Here is a 21,435-nt window from a genome sequence, read left to right on the forward strand (position 1 = left end):
AATCATGCAAGAGTATTTTATTATAATTACTAAGAATGATTTGAGACTACTAGTCCCTCTGCAGAAACACAATGCACAGATATAAAATGATCAAAGGCTTTTGTAATTATGAATCTCAAGTAAGTACAGTAGCCATCATGAACCTGTAGAAGAAAAATCAATATGGATACTTTTAGTAATTGTTAACAAACAGCAGAAGAAAGGGTATGATGCAAGAGTGATATTCTAAATACATAACAATATGCAAGATATAATATTCAGAAGGTAACCCAGCCACATATAACGGTTGTTCTGGGGTGTAGCAGTTTTGAAAGTAGTCTTCATGAAAACAGATTTCCCTTGGTTAATGATGCCTCAGAATATACTACCCTATAGCATAACTATACTTTTATATTTGAATAGATTTTCTGGAAAGCACTTTGGCAAATATGTAAAAAGCTATAAAAATGTTTGTACCCTTATACCTAGTAATTCCATTCCATGAAATTTAATCTTAGAAAATAATCAAAAAGGTGAAGGTCATGATAGCAAGAACATGTATAAAATGTCTCCTGTATATTACTTGTAATGACAGCAGGAGAAAAAAGAAAATTAGTTTAAATGAATGCAAGTAGCAAATGTTATCTTAAAATTGAAATTATGAAGCTTGTGAAATAACATTAAGTTAAAAAGATAAAACAAAATTGTACAATATTATTATAACTATGTGATGCATATGGTCAACAACTAGAAGAGAATAAGTGTAGTAAATCTCTTGTGACAGAGTAATAAAATTATGGGTAATTTCCAGCCTCTAATCCCCCCTTACTACTTTCTGAATTTTCTATAATCCTGCCCTAATCTACAATGAATCCAGAAACAAACTATCAAGACAGCAAGGGCTCACTAATCTTAACCCACTAGGTAAAGAGGGAGAACAGGAAGGTAAAATTCAGCAAAAATAATCATTTTTGTCGTCCTCTCCTCCACCTTCTCAATTATCAGGCCAATTTTGGTGGAAGAAAGAGACTAATGTATTCAAAAACTTCCCACAGAATCTCAATTTCATAGCAGCTCCTAGCAAGATATGAAGACATAAACTTAATGGATAAGGTACCTTTAGAGAAACCTTATTTAAACAAACCTTAGTTAAACAAATACTACCATCTAAAAAATACACATTCGGTTGTTTTACTTTTGTGTTTGTCTAAACCAAGGCCTGAAAACCTAGCAGGAACACAGGAACTCCTGACGAGGCAGCAGTTCCCTCATCAAAGGGCATTCATTCCACTTGACAAGCAAAGCCCAGTGGAATGTTGTTGAAAAATACTGGTTCTCTTTCCACTTCATCTCTCTTTGGCTTATTTGTTGCTGATCCTATGCTCCAGTTCCTTTTATCTGAATCTCCCTTGTCCTTTCATGCTTAAATTAACATCCAGTTTTGACATCTCAACCTTTTTTTGATTCCTGTTCTAAATGGCCTACAGAATCACATGAAAGAAAGCCAAGTAGAACTATCAAATACTTCCAAATAAATAAATGAGCAGAATAAAACAAAAAAAAATTCTGCTTTATCTTTGCTTTCACCCTTCCTTATAATATATTTAGCTTATAATACTGTTGAGAATAACCTCTCTAATGGTTGATGAGGTACAGAACCTATAATACCATAAGGATATTTATTAATTCTAGGACTAGGGAGATAGATTTAAAAATTAAAAACATTGTGCTTACTAAAGATGATATTTATCTAAACAAAGTATATTCACTTACCAAAATTTCTTCATTTTGAAGCTGCCCCTCTGTGTGTACAAAATCTAAAAAATAAATTTAACAGAAATGAGTTAAGGTTCAAAATATATAAGGATAACTCCTGAAATTTATGTACAACAAAATATGATTATCTTGGGCTGGGGTTGTGGCTCGGTGGTAGAGCGCTTGCCTAGCATGTGTGAGGCACTGGGTTTGTTTCTCAGCATCACACAAAACAAATAAAATAAAGGTTCATCAACATCTAAAAAATATATTAAAAATATGATTATCCTGTAAACCATAAGTTAAAATTGAATTTAAAGGAATTGTCAGTGCTTGGGTGTTGAAATCTGATATAAAAATAGAGACGTTTGATATAAAAGTTTAAAAAACTATATGAGCTATAAAATATCTCTAGGGAGTATAAGCAAAAGATAACACAAATGTAAATTTATTATAAAGGAATGTAAAGCAAGGACCAGATAAAATGTGAAAATGTCTCCTGACAAGAATTATTTCATCACACTCAGGGATAACAACTAGAGCTTCGTTGCTCAGAGTAAATTCTCACTATGATGTAGAATTATGAGGCTGGTGAAGTGATCTTTTCTGGTATTCAAGTATAAAAAAACCTTTACTTGTATAATAGGATAGATTATTTATTTGGTCATGAGTTAATCACATCAAACATTTTTTTTTGAAACATTGACAACTTAATTGATATAGTAATATTTACTGGCATTAATTTTATTTCTATCAAAATAATTAATGTATGTAATTTTAAAAGACACAGAGTATAAGGGCAGTCTCTAGGAAGAAAAATTATGTGTGACTTCTGCTTCTTGATGAAAAACTGTAAATCACCCCCCTCCATTTGCCCTCATTCTCTTCCAATCATACTCCCTAGCAGTAATGTTTTCAACTCTTTAAGCTGTTCTTCCTGGATTATGATTATATTCCCTTTCTTTTTTTATCAATTTTTTAAATTGACTTTACATTATAGTCAGTGAAAATTTAGGTTTCTTAAACCAAGAATCCTTTCTTCTTCCTGCTGCAACTTCTACCTCCTCCCATCCCCTCAGTTTTGAAATCAATATTTGATAGTTATATTATTATATCCATATAAATGTTACTGAGTACTGAGATAAGTAATACATTATGATCACATTTTCTTTCTTATACATCTCCATTAAAAATTAATTACAACCCCTTCTTTTTTAAAAAATATTTATTTTTTAGTTGAGTTGGACACAGTACCTTTGTTTTATTTATTTATTTTTATGTGGTGCTGAAGATTGAACCCAGGGTCTCGCACGTGCTAGGCAAGTGCTCTACTGCTGAGCTGCAACCCCAGCCCCTGATAATCCCTTCTTTATTTGCTTAGCTTCTTTTTTTTTTCAGTTATGAAAAACTGGAAAATCTCAAAATGAAATGAAGAGAGAAAATAATATTTGCTATATATACCTACTATCTAGATTTTTTAATTACTAACATTTCAGCATTATTGACTTAATTTAAAAAATTTTTTTAGTTGTAGATGAACATAATAATTTTTAAAAAATTTTTATTTTTTAGTTTTAAATGGATCTTTTATTGTTGATGTATTTATATGCGGTGCTGAGGATAGAACCCAGGGCCGCACACGTCAGGCAAGTGCTCTACCACTGAGCCAAAACTCCAGCCCCCCCACACACAATATCTTTATTTTATTTATTTATTTTTATGTGGTGCCGGGGATCAAATCCAGTGCCTCACACATGTGAGGTAAGCACTCTAAAACTGAGCCACAGTCCTAGCCCTAAATTATTTTTGTTACATTATTTTAAAGTTAGCCTAAGATATCATGACATTCCACCTCTAAATACGTGATTATCCATCTCTCTCTCCCTCTTTTTTTTTTTTTTTGGTACCAGAGATTGAACCCAGGTGTGCTTTACCACTTTTTTTTATATTTATTTTGAGACAATACTGGCTAGTAATCTTTGACTGTCTTTTGTTACATTTGACTAAATCATTTGAAAACTGTGTGCATTTTCTGACTGGTACACTTCAAAAAGAACAACAGGGGGGCTGGGGATGTGGCTCAAGCGGTAGCGCGATCGCCTGGCATGTGTGCGGCCTGGGTTCGATCCTCAGCACCACATACAGAAACAAAGATGTTGTGTCTGCCGAAAAACTAAAAAATAAATATTAAAAAATTCTCTCTCTCTCTCTAAAAAAAAAAAAGTTATTTGCTTTCTCCTCTATTAAAATATACATCTTACATTTGCTTTAGTTTCCTGAGTTTTGTTTAATTTTTTTGTTGTTTTTCTTGTAAATTTGCTTCATTTTATTCCTTTATTATTATTCTCATAGTATTTGGGAAAGGAAAAGAGATAGCACATGAAGGCAATGTTTTTGTTTAATTGGAGGCTACCAATTTTGTTGATGATATTTATTGTTCAACTTTAATATGCCAACCACTAGTTCACAAAAGCCTTTAAATGATTGGTATCCTCTCTCTTTTTTCTGATAAGGATTCTGAAATTCAGAAAAATTCATTGTTATATAACAAGCCAGGTTTTTCGGTCTTAATTGTGTACAAGAATCAACAAAGTCATATGGAAAAAAATAAAAATGAAAATAGAAATGACCCATAATCCCATAAAAAATAAATAAAACAATCATTATGGTCACCTATTATTCACCAAAATGCAGTTGGAGTGGAAAAGTAGAGTCAGAGTACAATTATCTACTCTCTTGTGTTCAGAACAATGCTGGTAAACAAGCACATACCCCTTTCAATCCATCGCTCAAAATCGACAGGCTCTTTAGATTTGGTCTTTTCAATCTTCAAGGTCCGCACTGACATTGTAAATAAACAAAATGTTAATTACCTTTCTGACTCTATGTTGTTTTCTCTATATTTCTTTTTCCCTCTGCCAGAGACTGACATGCATTGGTAGAACTAGAGTATTAGGATCAGAAATACCATGTTCTGGAAGTTATCCATTCTGTTTTTCTATATATCCCCACGGTAAAATGTGGTCTTTCCTTTTTTTTTTTAAATAGTACTGGGGATTGAACCTAAGGCTACTCTACTACTGAGCCATATCTCTAACCCTTTTTTTTTTTTTTTTTTATCTTGAAACCATTTCTGAGGCTGTCCTTGAACTTGTGCTACTCCTGCTTCTGTCCCCCTGCCTTCCCCGAGTCTCTGGCATACAGGCGTGCACCTCAGTGCCACAGAACTGGGCTGTGTCATGGTGATCTTATAATGTTTATAACTGTAAAACATAAAGCTAGTGGAACTGTTTTGAATTTGATCATCATCCAGAATTATTTTATATATTGATGATAACATTTGGTGGTCTTGGTCATAAACATTTATGAAGAACCTATTATGAGTACAGGCATTTTTTTATTGTCTTGTGACTACAGTCTTAAGGGAAAAGTATTACTAATCTATTCTACTGATGAGGATGTAAGCTTAGGGAAGCAAGGTAAGGTGTTTAATGAGAAAGAACAAGTAAGGAGCAGAACTGAAATTCAACCTCAAGGACTGTCTGACTCCAGAGCCTATGCAATTAATGGCAGAGGAAAGACTGAGCCATGCATTTTCCTTCTGCACTGTGTTCCCTTCCCTGTCTTCACCTAGTCTCTGCCACTCTAGATCCATTCCTCCTCTTCTCTATCTTGTCCTGTGCCTTGAATGGCTGACCCCTGTGGACTAATCTCCTGGACTTACCCATTGGCTTCTGAGTGGAGTTGGCCAGTGGAGGCACCAGGAGTGGACAAAGGGCTGTAAGAAGTAAGATCAGGCTATTCTCTCTCCACTTCCTCTCTGCTTTGGTGTCAGGTGTTGGACAACAGTCAAGTCCCTTCATGATCATAGCTCCTGCTGGGCAGGATCTGGCTCTCACTGGGGTGAGATAACATTATCTCCTTGCCTTGTCCCAGGGAAATAATGGTCTCCTGCTGTAGCTAGTTTCTGAGGGCCTCATCATCCCTTGTTTATTCCCTTAGCCCAGGACATACTTTCATAAGTGGACCCATCAATAAAACCTCTTCATTTGAAACATCTGGGATGTGTTTTGTTTCCTGCCATGATTTTGTCTGATATACTCTATCCCTAAATAAACACACAGGATTAGAAGAATGTTTCAATGGGAGATTCTGTTCCTAAATTCCCAGAAAATGTCATTATTAATAGAAGAATCAACACCATTCAATGTGAAAAAATCAGGGTTATTGAATTTTCAGCAAGAATTTGATAGAGAACTCCAGGATGAATGAATCTTGGGAAAAAAGATGTCATGGAAACTAGCATTCTGGCAAGTCAGCTTCTTATGTTCATAATAGGGTCTTTTGCCAAAGACTTTCATGTCGTAAATTGCATGGAAATTATTATGTGCTTTGGAAGGGTTTCAAATTTGCAATTTAAAGAGGTTAGTTGTGCTGAAGGCAGTTAACCCAGAATCCCTACCCTCCCATTCCAACAATAAAACTGGATTCCACGCTGTGAAGAAAAACTAGGGTTTTGCCAAAAGTTTACATATATGTCCTCTGCTTATGGAAAAATTAAAGGATGGTGAAAATTAATGTATGATTTGCTTACCTAAGTAACTTTGGATTATAAGTTTTTCAACCTTTACATGTTTGTGAAAACATATAATGAACTCCTGGGGAAACATTCCTGTGGTGGTCCAAAATGTTTCTGGATTCCTGTCGTTAATTTGAAAGAAAAAGAAAAATAGCTAAATATAAAAGTTAAATCATAAAGTTCTCATGATAAGTATTATAAAAATTACTATGGGATTATGATAATCCATTTCTGTTAATTCTGCCTCTAATCTCTCCCCAAGTTTAATAATTCTTTGCTACCACCAGATATTCTCTTCTAAAACACAGGAATAGAACTGATGTCACTCCTGTCTAAAAGCCTTCAGTGGTCCCTCACTGCCAATAAATTTAAACTCCTTAGTATGACATTTAAGACTGTACAGTCTGGTTTCATAATTAAAGGACATTATCCTCCATCACTACATCACCATCAATCACTATAGTCACTCTGGGCCACTTAAAATTCTGCAAACACATCATGCAGGCTCTTGTTTCCACATAGCAGTTCCTGAGATTCTCTTTACCCAAAAAGTCTTTCTTCCCTTGCAAAAGTTTATTCACTTTTGGGCCCAATCTCTCTAACCCCAACAAATTGGAATCATTTCCTCCTTTCTTTGCACTTCCCTGACACTCAGCAGCCCATTTCTGCACTGACACTTATCTCTTATGTTTTTATGGCTCCTGCAAGATGATGAGCTCTTTGAACCCAAACACTTCCCACTACTCATCTTCATATCCCTAGCAACTGTTAAATAGTTAAACCACAGTATGTGTTTGCTGAAAAAAAAATTAAATATGCAGCTTTAAGTTGTACAGATGTGTGTTTGAAATAGTATATGTGGTACTGACGACAGAAGTAATAATTTCAACAATGTAAACCTTTTTCTTTTATGGAGGCAAAATTTATATACAATGAAATTTACCTTATAACTTCATAAGTTTTTGTTTTTTGCTTTTTATGATGCTGGAGATCAAACCCAGGGCCTTGCATATGCTAGGCAACTACTCTACATGAATTACATCCCCAGGCCATTTAATGAGTTTTGATAAATGTATATGCTTATGTAACTGATCCCAGGATAACCAATACCCCCATCAAGATATAGAACATTCTCATGACTCCAGAAACTTTCCTTCCAGACCATCCCTACTTCCCTCAATTATTACTTTGACTTTTATCACCATGACCTATTCTGCAATGTATGTATGTGTATACACACATGTATATATACATACACACATACATATGTGTGTATATATACATATATATTCATATATATATGTAGTGCATTTTTTTTTTTTAACTGCTGGGGATTGAATCCAGGGATACTCTATCACTGAGCTACATACAGTCCTATTTTATTATTTGCTTACTTACTTATTTTGCATTACTGGCAACTGAACCCAGGAGAGTTTTACACTGAGTTACATCTCTAGTCCTTTATCTATCTATCTATCTATCTACCTATCTATCTATCTATCTATTTATAAGCCAGGTCTCACTAAGTTGCCAAGGCTGATCTTTTATTTTTTCTTTTCTTTTTTTTTTAATTTTTATTTTTTATTAGTTGCTCGAGACAATACAATGATCTTGACATATCATACATTTGACTCAAATGGGGTATGAATTCTCATGCCAAGGCTGATCTTGAACTTATGATCCTCCTGTCTCAGCCACCCAAGTCACTGTGATGACAAAAAATTGAGACAGGATCACACTAAATTGCTCAGGCTAGCCTGAACTTGCAATCCTCCTTACTCAGTTACCTAATAGCTGGGATTACAGGCATGTACTACCACACTTGACTTGTTCATTCTTTTGTTTGATATTTGGATTGCTTCCAGTTTTTTAATGTTATAATAAATAAAGCTACTATAAACATTCTTACACAAGTGTCTTTGTAGACAAAGTCATTACTAAGAGTGGCTTTGTAGGATGATAAGGTAGAGTTATATTTAACTTTATAAAAACTGCCAAATTTCCAAAGTGGTTGCACTATTATATACTCTTACCAGCAATGTTAAGAGAGTTCTACTTGCTCCACACCCTTTGTCAACATTTGCTGTTATCAGTCTTTTTAATTTAACCATTCTAGTAAATGTGAAATGGTCTCCTATTGTTTTAATTTGCATTTTCCTGATAACTATAATGCTAAGCCCCTTTTTCATGCATGTTAGTCACTCATCTATTTTCTTTTGTTAAGTGTCTCTTAAATATTTTGTCATATTTTTATGAAGCTGTTTGTATTTTTATTATATACCTGTAGCAGTCCTTTGGTATGTATGTGTGTGTGTGTGTATATATATATATATATATATATATTTTTTTTTTTTTTCCAAATGAATATTTTCTCCCAGTCCATGATTTGCCTTGTTTTTTTTTTCTTTTTCTTTTTGGTACCAAGGGTTTGATTCCAGGGGTACTTAATCATTGAGCCACATCCCTAGCCCTTTTTATTTTTTATTTTGAAACAGGGTCTTGCTAAGTAGCTTAGGACCTTGCTGAGTTGCAGAGACTGGCTTTGAACTTGTATCCTCCTTCCTCAGCCTGCCGAGTTGCTAGAATCACAGGCATGCAATGGCTTGCCTTTTCATCTTCTTAAGCATGGCTTTCAATAAGCAGAAATTTCATTACTGACAAAGTCCAGTTTTGTTACTTTTTTTCTTTCTTTCCTTCTTTATCTTTAAAAAATTTTTTTTTCTTTTGTATTTACATGTGGTGCTAGGGACCGAACCCAGTTTCTCATGCATGCTGAGCAAGCTCTCTACCACTGAGTTACATGACCAGCCCCATTTTTTAATTTTATGCTTAGTAATTTTTGTGTCATCCCCTTCCCAAAAGAAATATTTGTCTACTGCAATGTCGCAAAGTTCTTTCTTATGAGGTCCATGATCCATCCTGAATTAATTTTTGTGCTCAGTATAGGATAAGGGTCACAGTTTATTTTTATCTATGTTTACTCTGTTGCTCAAGCACCATTTGTTAAAAAGGCTTTCTTTTTCTTATTGGAACTTATAGTGTCTTTCTCCAAAATAAAACATATTCTGTCAAAAATATAACCTAAATAACCTGATGCTGTGGGTCTGTTTTGGGCTCTCTATTCTATTTCACTGGTCTAATATTATAAATATATTACACTGCTTTGATTATTGTGAATTGGTTATTCTATGTCCTGAAATCAGATAAAGTAAGTAAGTGCTTTAACTTTCTTCTTTTTCAAGATGATTTTGACTAGTCCAGGTCTTTGTATTTCCAGATATGTTTCAGAAAAAAATTTGTTAGTGTTTATGTAAAAGTATACCGAGATTTTTAATTTGGATTGTACAGATTCTACATTAATTTAGAAAAAAGCTGGCATTTTAACAATATTAAGTTTTCTAATTATGCACATAGTATATATTTTCATTTATTTAGCTCTTTATTATATTAAAAGTTTTGTCAACAATATCTTATAAACTTCATTGTGAAGGTCTTGTGTGTCTTATTAAATTTATTCTAAACTATTTTATGTTTTAAACGCTATTTTAAGTAGATTTTTTGGGAGGAGGGACGGGTACCAGGGATTGAACCAAGATTTATAAAATGATGTTTTAAAATAAAATTTAGGTAAATTCAATCCCAAATTAGAACTAATCCAGATATCTATCACTGACAAATGGATAAATAAAATCTGCTTTATCCATGCAATTGAATATTATTTGACAATAAAAAGAAATTGTTCTGAGATATGCTACCACATGGATGAAGCCTGAAAACATGAAAAGTGAAAGAAGCTAGTCAAAAGGCCATATATGTATGATTAAATTTATATGAAAAGTCTGAATCAGTAACATCTATAGAAATAAGGTAGATTAATAATGGTTACCTAGGGCTGGTGGGGATGGATAAATACAGGGTGACTGCTAATGAATGCAAGGCTTCTTCTGGGGGTGATGAAATGTTCTAACATGGATCGTGGAAATGGTTGCGTAACTCTGAATATGTGGGAAATACTAAATTGTAGACTCTAAATGGGTGAATTATACAGCATATGAATATATACATAAAGGGTATTTTTTGGGGGGGATACCAGGGATTGAACCCAGGGGTGCTTAACCACTGAGCCTCATCCCTAGCCCTTTTTTATATTTTATTTAGAGGCAGAATCTCATTAAGTTATTTAGGGTTTTGCTAAGTTGCTGAGGCTGGCTTTGAACTTGTGATCCTCCTGCCTCAGGCTCCCAGGGATTACAGACGTGCGCCACCATGCCTGGTATATGTCAATAAAGTTGTTACAAAAAAAGGGTTAGGTCTCCTATCTAATAATTCTGATTTTTAAATTCTATATTTAATAATTTATAATTTCCTTTTTACTTATAACTATATGGTTTAAAATTTTATCTATTTAAATAATTTAGTGAATTTAATTGTCCTAGTTTTTCCTTCAGTGCTTTCAATAAACATGACCAATATAATAATTCTACATATTATTATATAGATGCACTTGGACTTTAAAATGACATAATTGCATCCTCATAATTAGGTATAAGGAAATTGTCAAAGTAGTAGTTTTCTTTTTCTCTTTTCTTTTCCCAGCACCATGTATTGAACCCAGGGGCATTCAACCACTGAACCACATCTCCAGTCCCTGCTCCACACACGCCCCACCCTGTTTTTTTTTTTTTTAATTTTTTTTAGTTGTAGATGAACAAATAACTTTATTTTGTTTATTTATTTTTATGTGTGCCTCACTCATGCGAGGCAAGCACTCAACTGCTGAGCCACAACCTCACCCCCCTTTTTTTGGTATTTTATTTAGAGACAGGGTTTCACTGAGTTGCCTAGCACCTCACTTTTGCCAAGGCTGGCTTTGAACTCGCGATCCTCCCTCCTCAGCCTCCTGAGCCACTGAGATTACAGGCACGCGTGGGCCCTGCCTGGCAATAGTTTTCTGTTGAATAAGGATTGACTGCTAACAACTGTTTCACATCTATTATCTCATGTGATTTGTTGTTGTTGTTGTTGTTTTAATAACTCTGAGGAAGGCAGAAAAGGTGGTGTTATCTCTATTTTTTAGATTGGAAATGGAGGCCCAAAGGCTGAAATATATGTCATCCTTAAAAAAAAAAAGAGGGAGAGTAAAACACCAGATCTCTGAATGCCCCTTTCTTTTCCAAAGAACTTAGCCAAGTTAAGGGAACAATGACAGCAATCTGGGCTGGAATGTCCAGATAAATATTATCATGAAGGACACTGGCTTTCTCTGTTATATGCTTGGAATTAGGGCAAGTTAGTATTATGTATGGAAAGTTGCTTTCTTGCACACATGTCAGGATAGCTGCTCCTTGGGATGATGAGCATACAAGGAACAAACTAAACAATTTAATGATTGTCAATGTTTCTATAGCTTAATTTATAAAATTCTTCTCCCTACAGTAACTGGTATGGATCAGAGCACTGTCTAAAGGGAAGTGCTCATTTGCCACCTCCTGACAAAATACCATGACAGATAGGAGGCACTGTTCTCAGGCAAGGCACCAGAGGTACCGAGTGAAGCAGAGGTATACCTGTCCAGCCTGTCACCTCTGGATTCTCAGGCAAAGTTATCTGTCAATCATTGCTATTGGACTTCCCTGTAAGCATTTTTTTTTTTTTTTTTAGAGGAGGAAAAGTTTATTTTGGCTTATGATTTAAGAGGTTCAGACCATGGTCAGCGAGCTCCATTGCTCTGGGCTTAAGGTAAGGTAGACCATCACAGGAGAAGGGCATGGCGGAGGAAAATTCCTCAGCTCAAGGCCCAGGGTGATCAGGAAACAGAGAGAGAGGGAGGAGCCAGGGACAAAAATGTATAATCCTCAAACCACATCCCTAGTAACCTACCTCCTCTAGCCACACCACACCTGCCTTCAGCTAACCAGTAACTGAAGTTACCCAGTAAAGAAGTACTTTCAGATTAGTAATCCATCAAATGAATTAACCCACGGATTATGTTACAGTTCTTATAATCTAATCATTTCAACTCTTGTATTAACATACGAGTTTGGGGGATAGCTCATCCAAACCTCAACATTCCACCTCTGGGTCCCCAAAACTCATGTCCATTTCATAATGCAAAATGCATGTGGTCCATTTTCAAGAGTCCCCATAGTCTTAACAGCTCCAGTTTTGCCCAAAAGTCCAAGTCCAAAGTCTCATCTGAGGCCAAGGCAAACTTTTGATTATGAGCCCCTGTAAAGATCAAAGGCAAGTTGCATATATCTAATATATATTGTCACACAGTAAGCATTCCCATTCCAAAAGGAAGAAATGGGGGCATAGAAAAAAGTGATGGGCCCAACACAAGACCAAAATCCAGCTAGGAAAACAAGTCCTGTAGCTCTATGTTCTGTATTCAGTGCACATAACGGCAAAATATGATCTTCAAAGGGCTTGTGCAACTCCACCCCTATGGCCTTGCCAGTTGCAGTCCAAATGGCCTTTCTCTTAAGCTGGCTCTGTCCACAGCTAGCCTCTTTCCCCAGCAGATGTTCCATGTTGTTGGCATCTCTTAATCCAGAGTGTCTGCAGTGCATCTTTGGCTTCCTTCTCAGAGCCTCGTGCATTGATATTTCAGGGGCTGCCTGCAGGGATTCTGACCTGCTGCACTTTCCCTGGCCTTCCAGGCCTTTCTCTGAAATTTCAGTGTAAACTTCCGGTATCCCTTAATTCCAGTGTCCTGCATCCATGCAGAATTAGCACCATGTGAATGATGCTGAGGTCTGAAGTCAGCTCAAGCTGTAGCCTGGCCCCCTTAGTCCATTCCCTTAGATCATTACTGCTGTGACCTCTGAATGCCTGGACAATCAAACACAGTGAAATGAATCCCGGGGAAACTTCTTTCTAGGCAACCCTATGTAAGTCTCTCAAACAAGTTTTCACTTCTACACCCTTGAGCCTGCAATGGGTGTGGTTTTGAAGACTCCTGAGATGCCCTCAGGGTATCTTTCCTTTGTCTCAGCAAAGTACTTAACTTCTCTTTATTGATGACCATCTTTACAGTAAATTCCTTGGCCCCAATTTTACCTGCGCTTCTTTGACCAACAAAGTTTTCCAAATCTCTCTGCTTCCAATTTTCACAGTAAACCTAGCTAAAATCTGCCAGCAACACCCAGGCCACCCAGGCCTGAATGCTATGCTTCCTTGAAATTTCTTCCACCAGATTATTAGTCCATTACCTTTAAATTCACCTTCACAGAAGGTGTCAGGGCATGCGCAAAATGTAGACAACTTCTTTGCTGGAATGTAACATGAATATTCTCTAGTCTGATTCCCAATAGAGTCCCCATTCCCCTCTGAAAACTCATGAGTACAGTCTTTATTGGCCACATTTCTAACAGCATTCTGGTCTTCTGAGCTCCCACCAGAATTGCCCATTAAGCTCTGCTCACAACATTCTATGGCTTCTCTAGCCCATATCTGTAGGAACCACGGAAAAGCTCCGCGGAAACAATCGTTTACCTGTCTGAGATTTTATTAGCAGGACGAAGAGGTCAGTCGTAGAGGCCAGTCGCAGAAGAGAAGGGGGTGGAGAGGGAGAGAGGGAGACAGGGAGGGAGGGAGGGAGGGAGAGAGAGAGAGGGAGGGAGGGAGAGAGGGAGAGAGAGCAGGAGAGGGAGGAGAGGGAGGGGGAGAGGGAGAGAGAGGAGAGGGGGAAGAGAGAGAGCCCTGTAAGCATTTTTTTTTTTTTAAGAGAGAGAGAGTGAGAGAGAGAGAGAATTTTAATATTTATTATTTTTTAGTTATCGGGGACACAACATCTTTTGTTTGTATGTGGTGCTGAGGATTGAACCCCGGGCCACACGCATGCCAGGTGAGCGCGCTACAGCTTGAGCCACATCCCCAGCCCCTGTAAGCATTTTTCAATGAACTTTATATCTCATGTCCCACCTCCAGGTATATTCCTTGGTCTCTCTGATCTTATCTCACTGACCTAGCACAACTGGGCTTAAAACATTACATATAACCTTTGTCTAAGGTAAAATATGCAGTTCAATTCGACAAGAATTTTAATTCTAAATCTAGTATATTCCAACACTATGTAAAGTGAATCAGTTCTCCTAATTTTTTTCTTTTTTCTAGGGTAGAATTTTTTCTACTTTTTCACTGACATTTTAAATATAAAGGACAAAGGTAGGGTCAATGGGAAATAGAAACATAATCATTTTCTTTAACTCTTATTTTTGAAGAAACTGAAAGTTTGGAGCAGGGCCATAAACATTCTTCACTGTTGAATAGGGGTAAATTTATAGTATGTTTTCCCTAAATAATTCTATGATTACTTGCATTTAGGTATATCAATTTGTGAACAGAAATTTTTTAACATCTAATATATAAAGTCTAATTATATGTGCTAGAATTGCATATGAATTACAGTCAATGACATACTCCGTTCAGTCTGCAGGACAGTAACTACCTATATTCCATGTTATTCTGTACTAACAGTTTTTGTCTAATCTAAAAAAAATTAGGTCCTTAGACATTCCTTAATATAAACTTGACAGATCCTAAAATATTATCTGCTACATAATATAGCTAACCCTAATAATCTTTTTTTCTTTTGGTACCGGGGATTGAATTGCGGGCACTCAACCACTGAGCCACATCATCCCCAACCCTATTCTGTATTTTATTTAGAGATGGGGTATCACTGAGTTGCTCGGCATCTAGCTATTGCAGAGGCTAGCTTTAGACTCTTGATCCTCCTCTCTCAGCCTCCTGAGCTACTGGGATTACAAGCGTGCGCCATCATGCCCAGCTGATCCTAATAATCCATAAACATATTACCTTGAGAGAAAAGTCATCAAAAGGGTAGAAGGTAAACTGATCTTGCCTTAGAAAAATGATCTCTCTCCAATCAGAGATAAGGAATGTTTCTGGAAAGATCTCTATTCCTAGCAAACAACATTAAGGCAAATCTCTACAGTTCTGTATATTCTTTTTGGGGGGGGCGGGTATTGAGGATTGAACTCAGAGGCCCTCAACCACTGACCCACATCCCAACCCTATTGTGTATTTTATTTAGAGACAGGGTCTTACTGAGTTGCTTAGCACCTCACTTTTGCTGAAGCTGGCTTTGAACTTGCAATCCTCCTGCCTCAACCTACGGAGCTGCTGGGATTACAGGCATGTGCCACCATGCCTGGATCAGTTCTATGTATTCTTATAACAGTTCCCATGCTAATTTTTCTACTCCAAGTTAAGAGTGGGATAAGAAATATTACTTCACTTTCAGAAAGTAAAAAACTGACATGAACTAAGAGACACAGGCAAAGGCAGATATTAACTTTTTGATTCAATGTTGATTTGATTTGTTATAGTATAGGACAAAGAGCCCTTAACTAGCAGTTAGAAAATATGAGTGTTAGTTGATTTTGCCATCTGCTTCTCTGTATGATTTTAAGCAAGTCATTTTACATGTGATCATTTGTTTTCTCATCTTTACAGTAGGGTTGAAAATACTTCTTTGGGTTTCTTATTTCCCAATTGAATAACATAGTATATGAAATTATAAAGTCTTATACAAACATATAACATATGCATATACATGTATGTAGGTTTATGTATATGTGTGTATAAATATACACTCTAATACTTTTCAATATTAGCCAAGCTGAGAGCAGTGGTGCATGCCTGTAACTTCAGGTACTAGGGAGGCTAAGGCAGGAGGATCACAAGTTCAAGGCCAGCCTCAGCAAATTAGTGAGGCCCTGTCTCAAAAAATAAAAAGGATTGGTGATGTAACACAGTTGAAAGCCCCTTGGGTTCAATTCCTAGTATTTAAAAAAAAAAATTAGCCAAGTTTAACTAATATTTGATGTTCTAACTCTGTTAAACGTTTTTTTTTTTTTTTAATATTTATTTTTTAGTTCTCAGCGAACACAACATCTTTATTTTATTTATATGTGGTGCTGAGGACCAAACCCAGTGCCCCGCGCATGCCAGGCGAGTGCGCTACCACTTGAGCCACATCCCCAGCCCCTCTGTTAAACTTTTAAGGCTCTATGGAATAAAAGATGAACAAGATATAGATTTTGATTCCTAGGAATTCACAGTTGAGAGAGGAGAAAAACATTAAAAATAAACAATTACACAAAAAGGAATAAGAAAGATACTAGAGGTATATACCAAATGCTATTAGAGTCCACAAAGAGATAAACTGATCCTACCTGAGGGGAAAGGAGCAGAAAGGAGATGGCAACTAAAGTTGAAAGAAGAGGTCAATTTGCTAGCATTTTGTCTAGACATGTGGTCTTCATAATAGAACACAAAGAATCCAACATCTCTATCTTACAACCAGCTCTGCCTCCAATAATTAAAGCTGGTATTTAACATATTTACACCTCTCTTACCACAAGTTTAAATGAAGGGCTTAGACAAGATGAACTCATAAGTTCTTCCAGCTCTAAAATTACATGATTCTGTGAGTTAAACTCTGGTGATTATACACAAACCAAGGAAGAGAACTCAAGACAGTAAGGAAATAAGTAGAACTATTAAAAAAGGAGTTCTCCCATTTTATTTCTTGGAATTAAGACTCTGAGAATAGTATTTATCTCTACGGAGAATGATTCTAGACCTGTTAAAGAGTGGAAACTGGAATGATATCAAGAAGCTGAGAAACAAACAATGCAGGAGCAATAAATAGCATAAAGTGAAACATTCATTTCAGCAAAGATGTCACTTGGGCCAGTAAGGAAATAGGGAGCAGATAGGAAGCTATGTTTACATTTATATTTCCAAGAAAAATCTGGAATAAAAACAAACAAAACTAGACATAAAAATTTACACATTCATAAAATGAAGTTGTTGTTTGCCTTGGTAAACAAAATTATAAAAAAGTCCTATTGTTGGGGGTGTAGCTCAGTGGCAGAGCACTTGCCTACCATGCACAATGCCCTGGGTTCCATCCCTGGCACTAGAAAAATAATGAAAAATAATAATAGTAAAAATAATAAATTTAAACACCTCTTTGTATAAAAAGGTCCATTTAGGAATTATAAAGAAAAGGATCAAAAACTTAAATATCTACATATGAATTAGTTGCAGGAATGATGACAAAGGTGGATACTACCAGGAAATCTGGTTTATCAAACACTTATTAAACTATATTTAACAGCACTAATTGTACATAGTTCCAGTACCACAGGGGTTCACTAGCCCAATATAAAGACTTCAAGTGAGACAGTATAGTAACTCTTACCCATCAATGATATTTTCAGGTGGGTGTTTTTCATCACTTGATGTAGCTAAAACCACTTCAGATCCTTCAGAGCTCAAACAAAGATCAAATTGTCTCATCTTCAAGTGTTAAACCTGCAAATAATAAAATAAAAAATAAAAAAGCAACTCCATGATTCTCTTAGCTTCATCTAAAAAAGGAAAGAGAAGGAAAGCCTGTTGCCTAGCATACTGTTTAACCACCAAGCAATTCAACAAGTGGGAGGGACTCCAGTGTTTGTTTATATAAGTAAACTTCTGACCTCAACTCTGTTCTACAAAATGTCTTTTGACTACCTAAACTGACATCATTTCTCTGCTCCAATAATTACATGGAAACTGTTAACAAGTCAGGGAGACATAAATTAGTGGAAGTTGTTGATAGTTATACTTCTGAAATTAAAAAAAAAACCTGGAAGATAAAAACAGATTTTATAACTGTTTATCCATATACTTTTTTCTTTTTTGGGGGGGTGGGGTACCAGGGATTGAACTCAAGCACTCGACCACTGAGCCACATTTTGTATTTTTATTTAGAGACAGGGTCTCACTGAGTTATTTAGTGCCTCGCTTTTTGCTGAGGCTGTCTTTGAACTCACGATCCTCCTGCCTCAGCCTCCTGAGCCGCTATGATTACAGGCGTGCGCCACTGCGCCTGGCCATGTATTGTTTTTTGTTTGTTGGTTTGATTGGCTTGGTTTTGGTATAAGAGTTTACTACCCTGCTTAATTTTTTGTCATTGAACTATACCATACATACAGAAAAGTGCACACATCATAAACATATAGCTCAATAAAATTTCATGAATAAACGCAACTAGATAAAGAAATAGAACACTCGAGAAGCCTTTCTCACCCACCCCTTAAGAATTACCAACCCTCTTGCCTTCCCATAAGTAACCAATACTAAAGATTAACTTTGCCCAAAATATATGTACATGAAATCACACAGTTAATACTGGCTTTCCCCTCTCCCCTCATTATTGTTTGTGAGATGTATCAATGTCATATATAACAGAGAATAGCTACAGAGGCAACCCAGCCCCTACTCGGTACAACTCTGTATGAGATCAAAGAAACTAGCCCTTGTGGAGCTTCACAGGAAACTGGGTATGAGCTGAAAAGCAAAGACAGGTTTCTTTGGTCTCAGGTACTTAGACACCAAAGCCCTCAAGAAGGAGGGAATTAATCTCATTCTCAGTTGTATGAAATCAGAGTCAACTAAAAATATTTAAATCTGCAACTTGATCTACACCCAAAATAATTTATAGCTAGACTGAATTGGTTTACCCCTCATCCTCACTACTAGATTAAAGAAAGATTGGGTTTTCATTCTGGGGAAGAAAAGGAGTGGAGGGAAAACAATCCCCAAACATTATCTATTTCAGTCTCTACTATTATTTAACATGCAATATTAAACAAAGCTATTAGAAGCAAATCTATAGGTAACTAAGTGCTGGAATGACCCAGGTGCTAAATTTCATTAGCAAACATAAAGTAAAATATTATATATCTGTTAGAGAATTTAGAGAGAAGATAAACCAATGAGTGAACAGAAGCAGCACCTTAGCAGGAAATGGAGACTCAAAAATGGAAAACCTAGAGCTTAAAATACAGCATCTTGGGCTGGGGATGTGGCTCAAGCGGTAGCACGCTTGCCTGGCATTCGCGCGGCAATAAAGATGTTGTGTCTGCGGAAAACTAAAAAAAATAAATATTAAAAATATTTAATAGTTTATTTAAAAATAAAACTATTTTTTTTAGTTCTCTCTCTCTCTCAAAAAAATAAAATAAAATACAGCATCTAAAATAAAAAATTCATTAGTTGGGTGAAATAGTTGATAGGATCTAGCGTAAGAATGGGATAAGTGAACCTAAAGATGGATTCAGGGGCTGTAGGCCTTGCTCTCTAATAGAGCACTTGCCTAGTATCCTGTTGAGACCCTCTTACGACCAGCTCTGCCTCCAATAATTAAAGCTGGTATTTAACATATTTACATATTACACATATTAACATATATACACCTCTCTTACCACTCCTCTGTACAACCAAAAAAAAAAAAAGTCAATAGAAATGATCCAAAATAAAACAAAAAAAATTTTAAAAATTAAGATAACAGAATAGAATATTAGATATCCTTTAAACAGTATTAAACTATTAAAGATACTGTTTGGCCCTTTACAGATGCAGACTGAAATACACGTAATTGAATTCCCAAGAGAAGAGAAAGTGAATGGTGTAGAAGAAAATGATGAAGAGATATGCTTGAAAATTTCTCTAAATCTATAAAAGACATAAATCCACAAATCTAAGACTCAGGAACCCACGCTAAATAAATACAAAGATTCCATCTAGGCAAAACATAGTTAATTGCTGAAAGTTAAAGAGAAGAAATTAAAAGCAGTCAGATTTGGGGCTGGGCTTATAGCTCAGTGGCAGAGCACTTGCCTCATCCATTTGAGGCACTGGGTTCAATCCTCAGCACCACATAAAAATAAACAAAATAAAATAAAGATATTATGTCTGTCTTTAAAAAAAAAAAAAAGCAGTCAGATTTTGTAGAACAACAGTTAAGAATTAAAATTAGGGGTTGAGGCAGTAGCTCAGTGGCAGAGCACTTGCCTGGCCTGTGAGAGGCACTGGTTAGATCCTCAGCATTACATAAAAATATATATATATATTAATAAGCAAAGATATTGTGTGTCCATCTACAACTAAAACAATATTTAAAAAAAGAATTAAAATTAAAGGGCTGGGGTTGTAGCTCAGTTGTAGAGCACTTGCCTAGCATGTGTGAGGCCCTGGGTTCAATCCTCAAAGGGGAATTTTTTTTTTCCAATTTTTATCAGAAATAATGCAGACCAAAAGAAAATGGAATGGCATTTTTGAAGTGCTGAAAAAAACCCTACAGAATTCCATATCTAGCAAAAAATGTTCTAAAGGCAAATTAAAGGTATTTTTAGATAAAAGCTGAGTATATATCAGTAGACCTATACTATTAGAAAAGTTAAAGAAGTTCATTAGGCTAAAGGTAAATGATTCCATAGTTACATTCTGGGTCCAAGGGAAGGAATAAAGAGCATTATAAATGGAAAAAATATCGTTAATATAAGTGTATATTCTTAAAATATATTTACAAGGTACTGGGGCTGGCAGTATAGCTCAGTGGTAGGGTGCTTGCCTAGCATGTGCAAGGCCCTGGGTTTAATGATGTCCAGTACCAGAAAAAAGAACTGGACTACTGTCTGGGTCTAAAGAAGAAAAATTAAAAATATTATCAATGAATGGTGGGGATTTAACAGATGCAGAAGTAAAGGCAAGGGGGAAGGTAAGTGAAAGTACTTATAGAGTATTTTAGTAAAGTTCTTACACTGAACATGATGTCATAGAATATTAACTCAAAGTAGACTAGGATGTTAAAGATGCATGTTATAATCCTGGAACTAGAATAAAGTAACTGCTAAAAAAAAAAAAAAAAGTAATATAAGAGAACCATTATGGTTTGGATATGGTTTCTCCCTCAAAGATTCATGTGCTGGAAGCTTGGTTCTTAACAACATATCAACACAACTCTGAAAGGGGCAGGGGTTGGGGGTTGGGGTGGGTGGTCCATATGCTGTGGCACAAGCCTAAAATTTTACCCAGCAACTCAGAAGGTTAAGACAGAAGGATTACAAATTCATGGCCAACCTGAGAAACTTAAGTGAAACCCTGTCTCAAAATTTTAAAAAGGACTAGCGATGTAACTCAGTGGTAGAGCATCCCTGGGTCTGATGCCGGTGCTAAAAAAATAAAAATAAAAAAGTGGGACCTTTAAGAGATGGAGCCTATTGGGAGGTGATTGGGTCATAGCTGCCTTTCTAAAG

At 36.0% G+C, this 21,435-nt stretch overlaps 1 protein-coding gene across 9 annotated transcripts in view; it reads right to left on the bottom strand.

Annotated features, from left to right (window-relative positions):
* Ift25 (intraflagellar transport 25) overlaps positions 1 to 21,435 on the bottom strand; it is a 27,056-nt gene continuing 5,621 nt past the window's right edge. For 7 of the 9 annotated variants that reach the window (XM_071617861.1, XM_071617856.1, XM_071617855.1 and 4 more), the window contains 5 exons: positions 17,553 to 17,665; positions 6,329 to 6,435; positions 4,507 to 4,575; positions 1,753 to 1,796; positions 1 to 143 (listed from right to left, as the gene is read on the bottom strand). In XM_071617861.1, the coding sequence (XP_071473962.1) occupies positions 30 to 143; positions 1,753 to 1,796; positions 4,507 to 4,575; positions 6,329 to 6,435; positions 17,553 to 17,650 (432 nt within the window). In that variant the 5' untranslated portion in view covers positions 17,651 to 17,665 and the 3' untranslated portion in view covers positions 1 to 29. The other 2 variants (XM_071617863.1, XM_071617862.1) reach the window with 2 other exon arrangements.

The sequence above is a fragment of the Marmota flaviventris genome, chromosome 10, assembly GCF_047511675.1.
Source record: "Marmota flaviventris isolate mMarFla1 chromosome 10, mMarFla1.hap1, whole genome shotgun sequence".
NCBI lineage: Eukaryota > Metazoa > Chordata > Mammalia > Rodentia > Sciuridae > Marmota > Marmota flaviventris.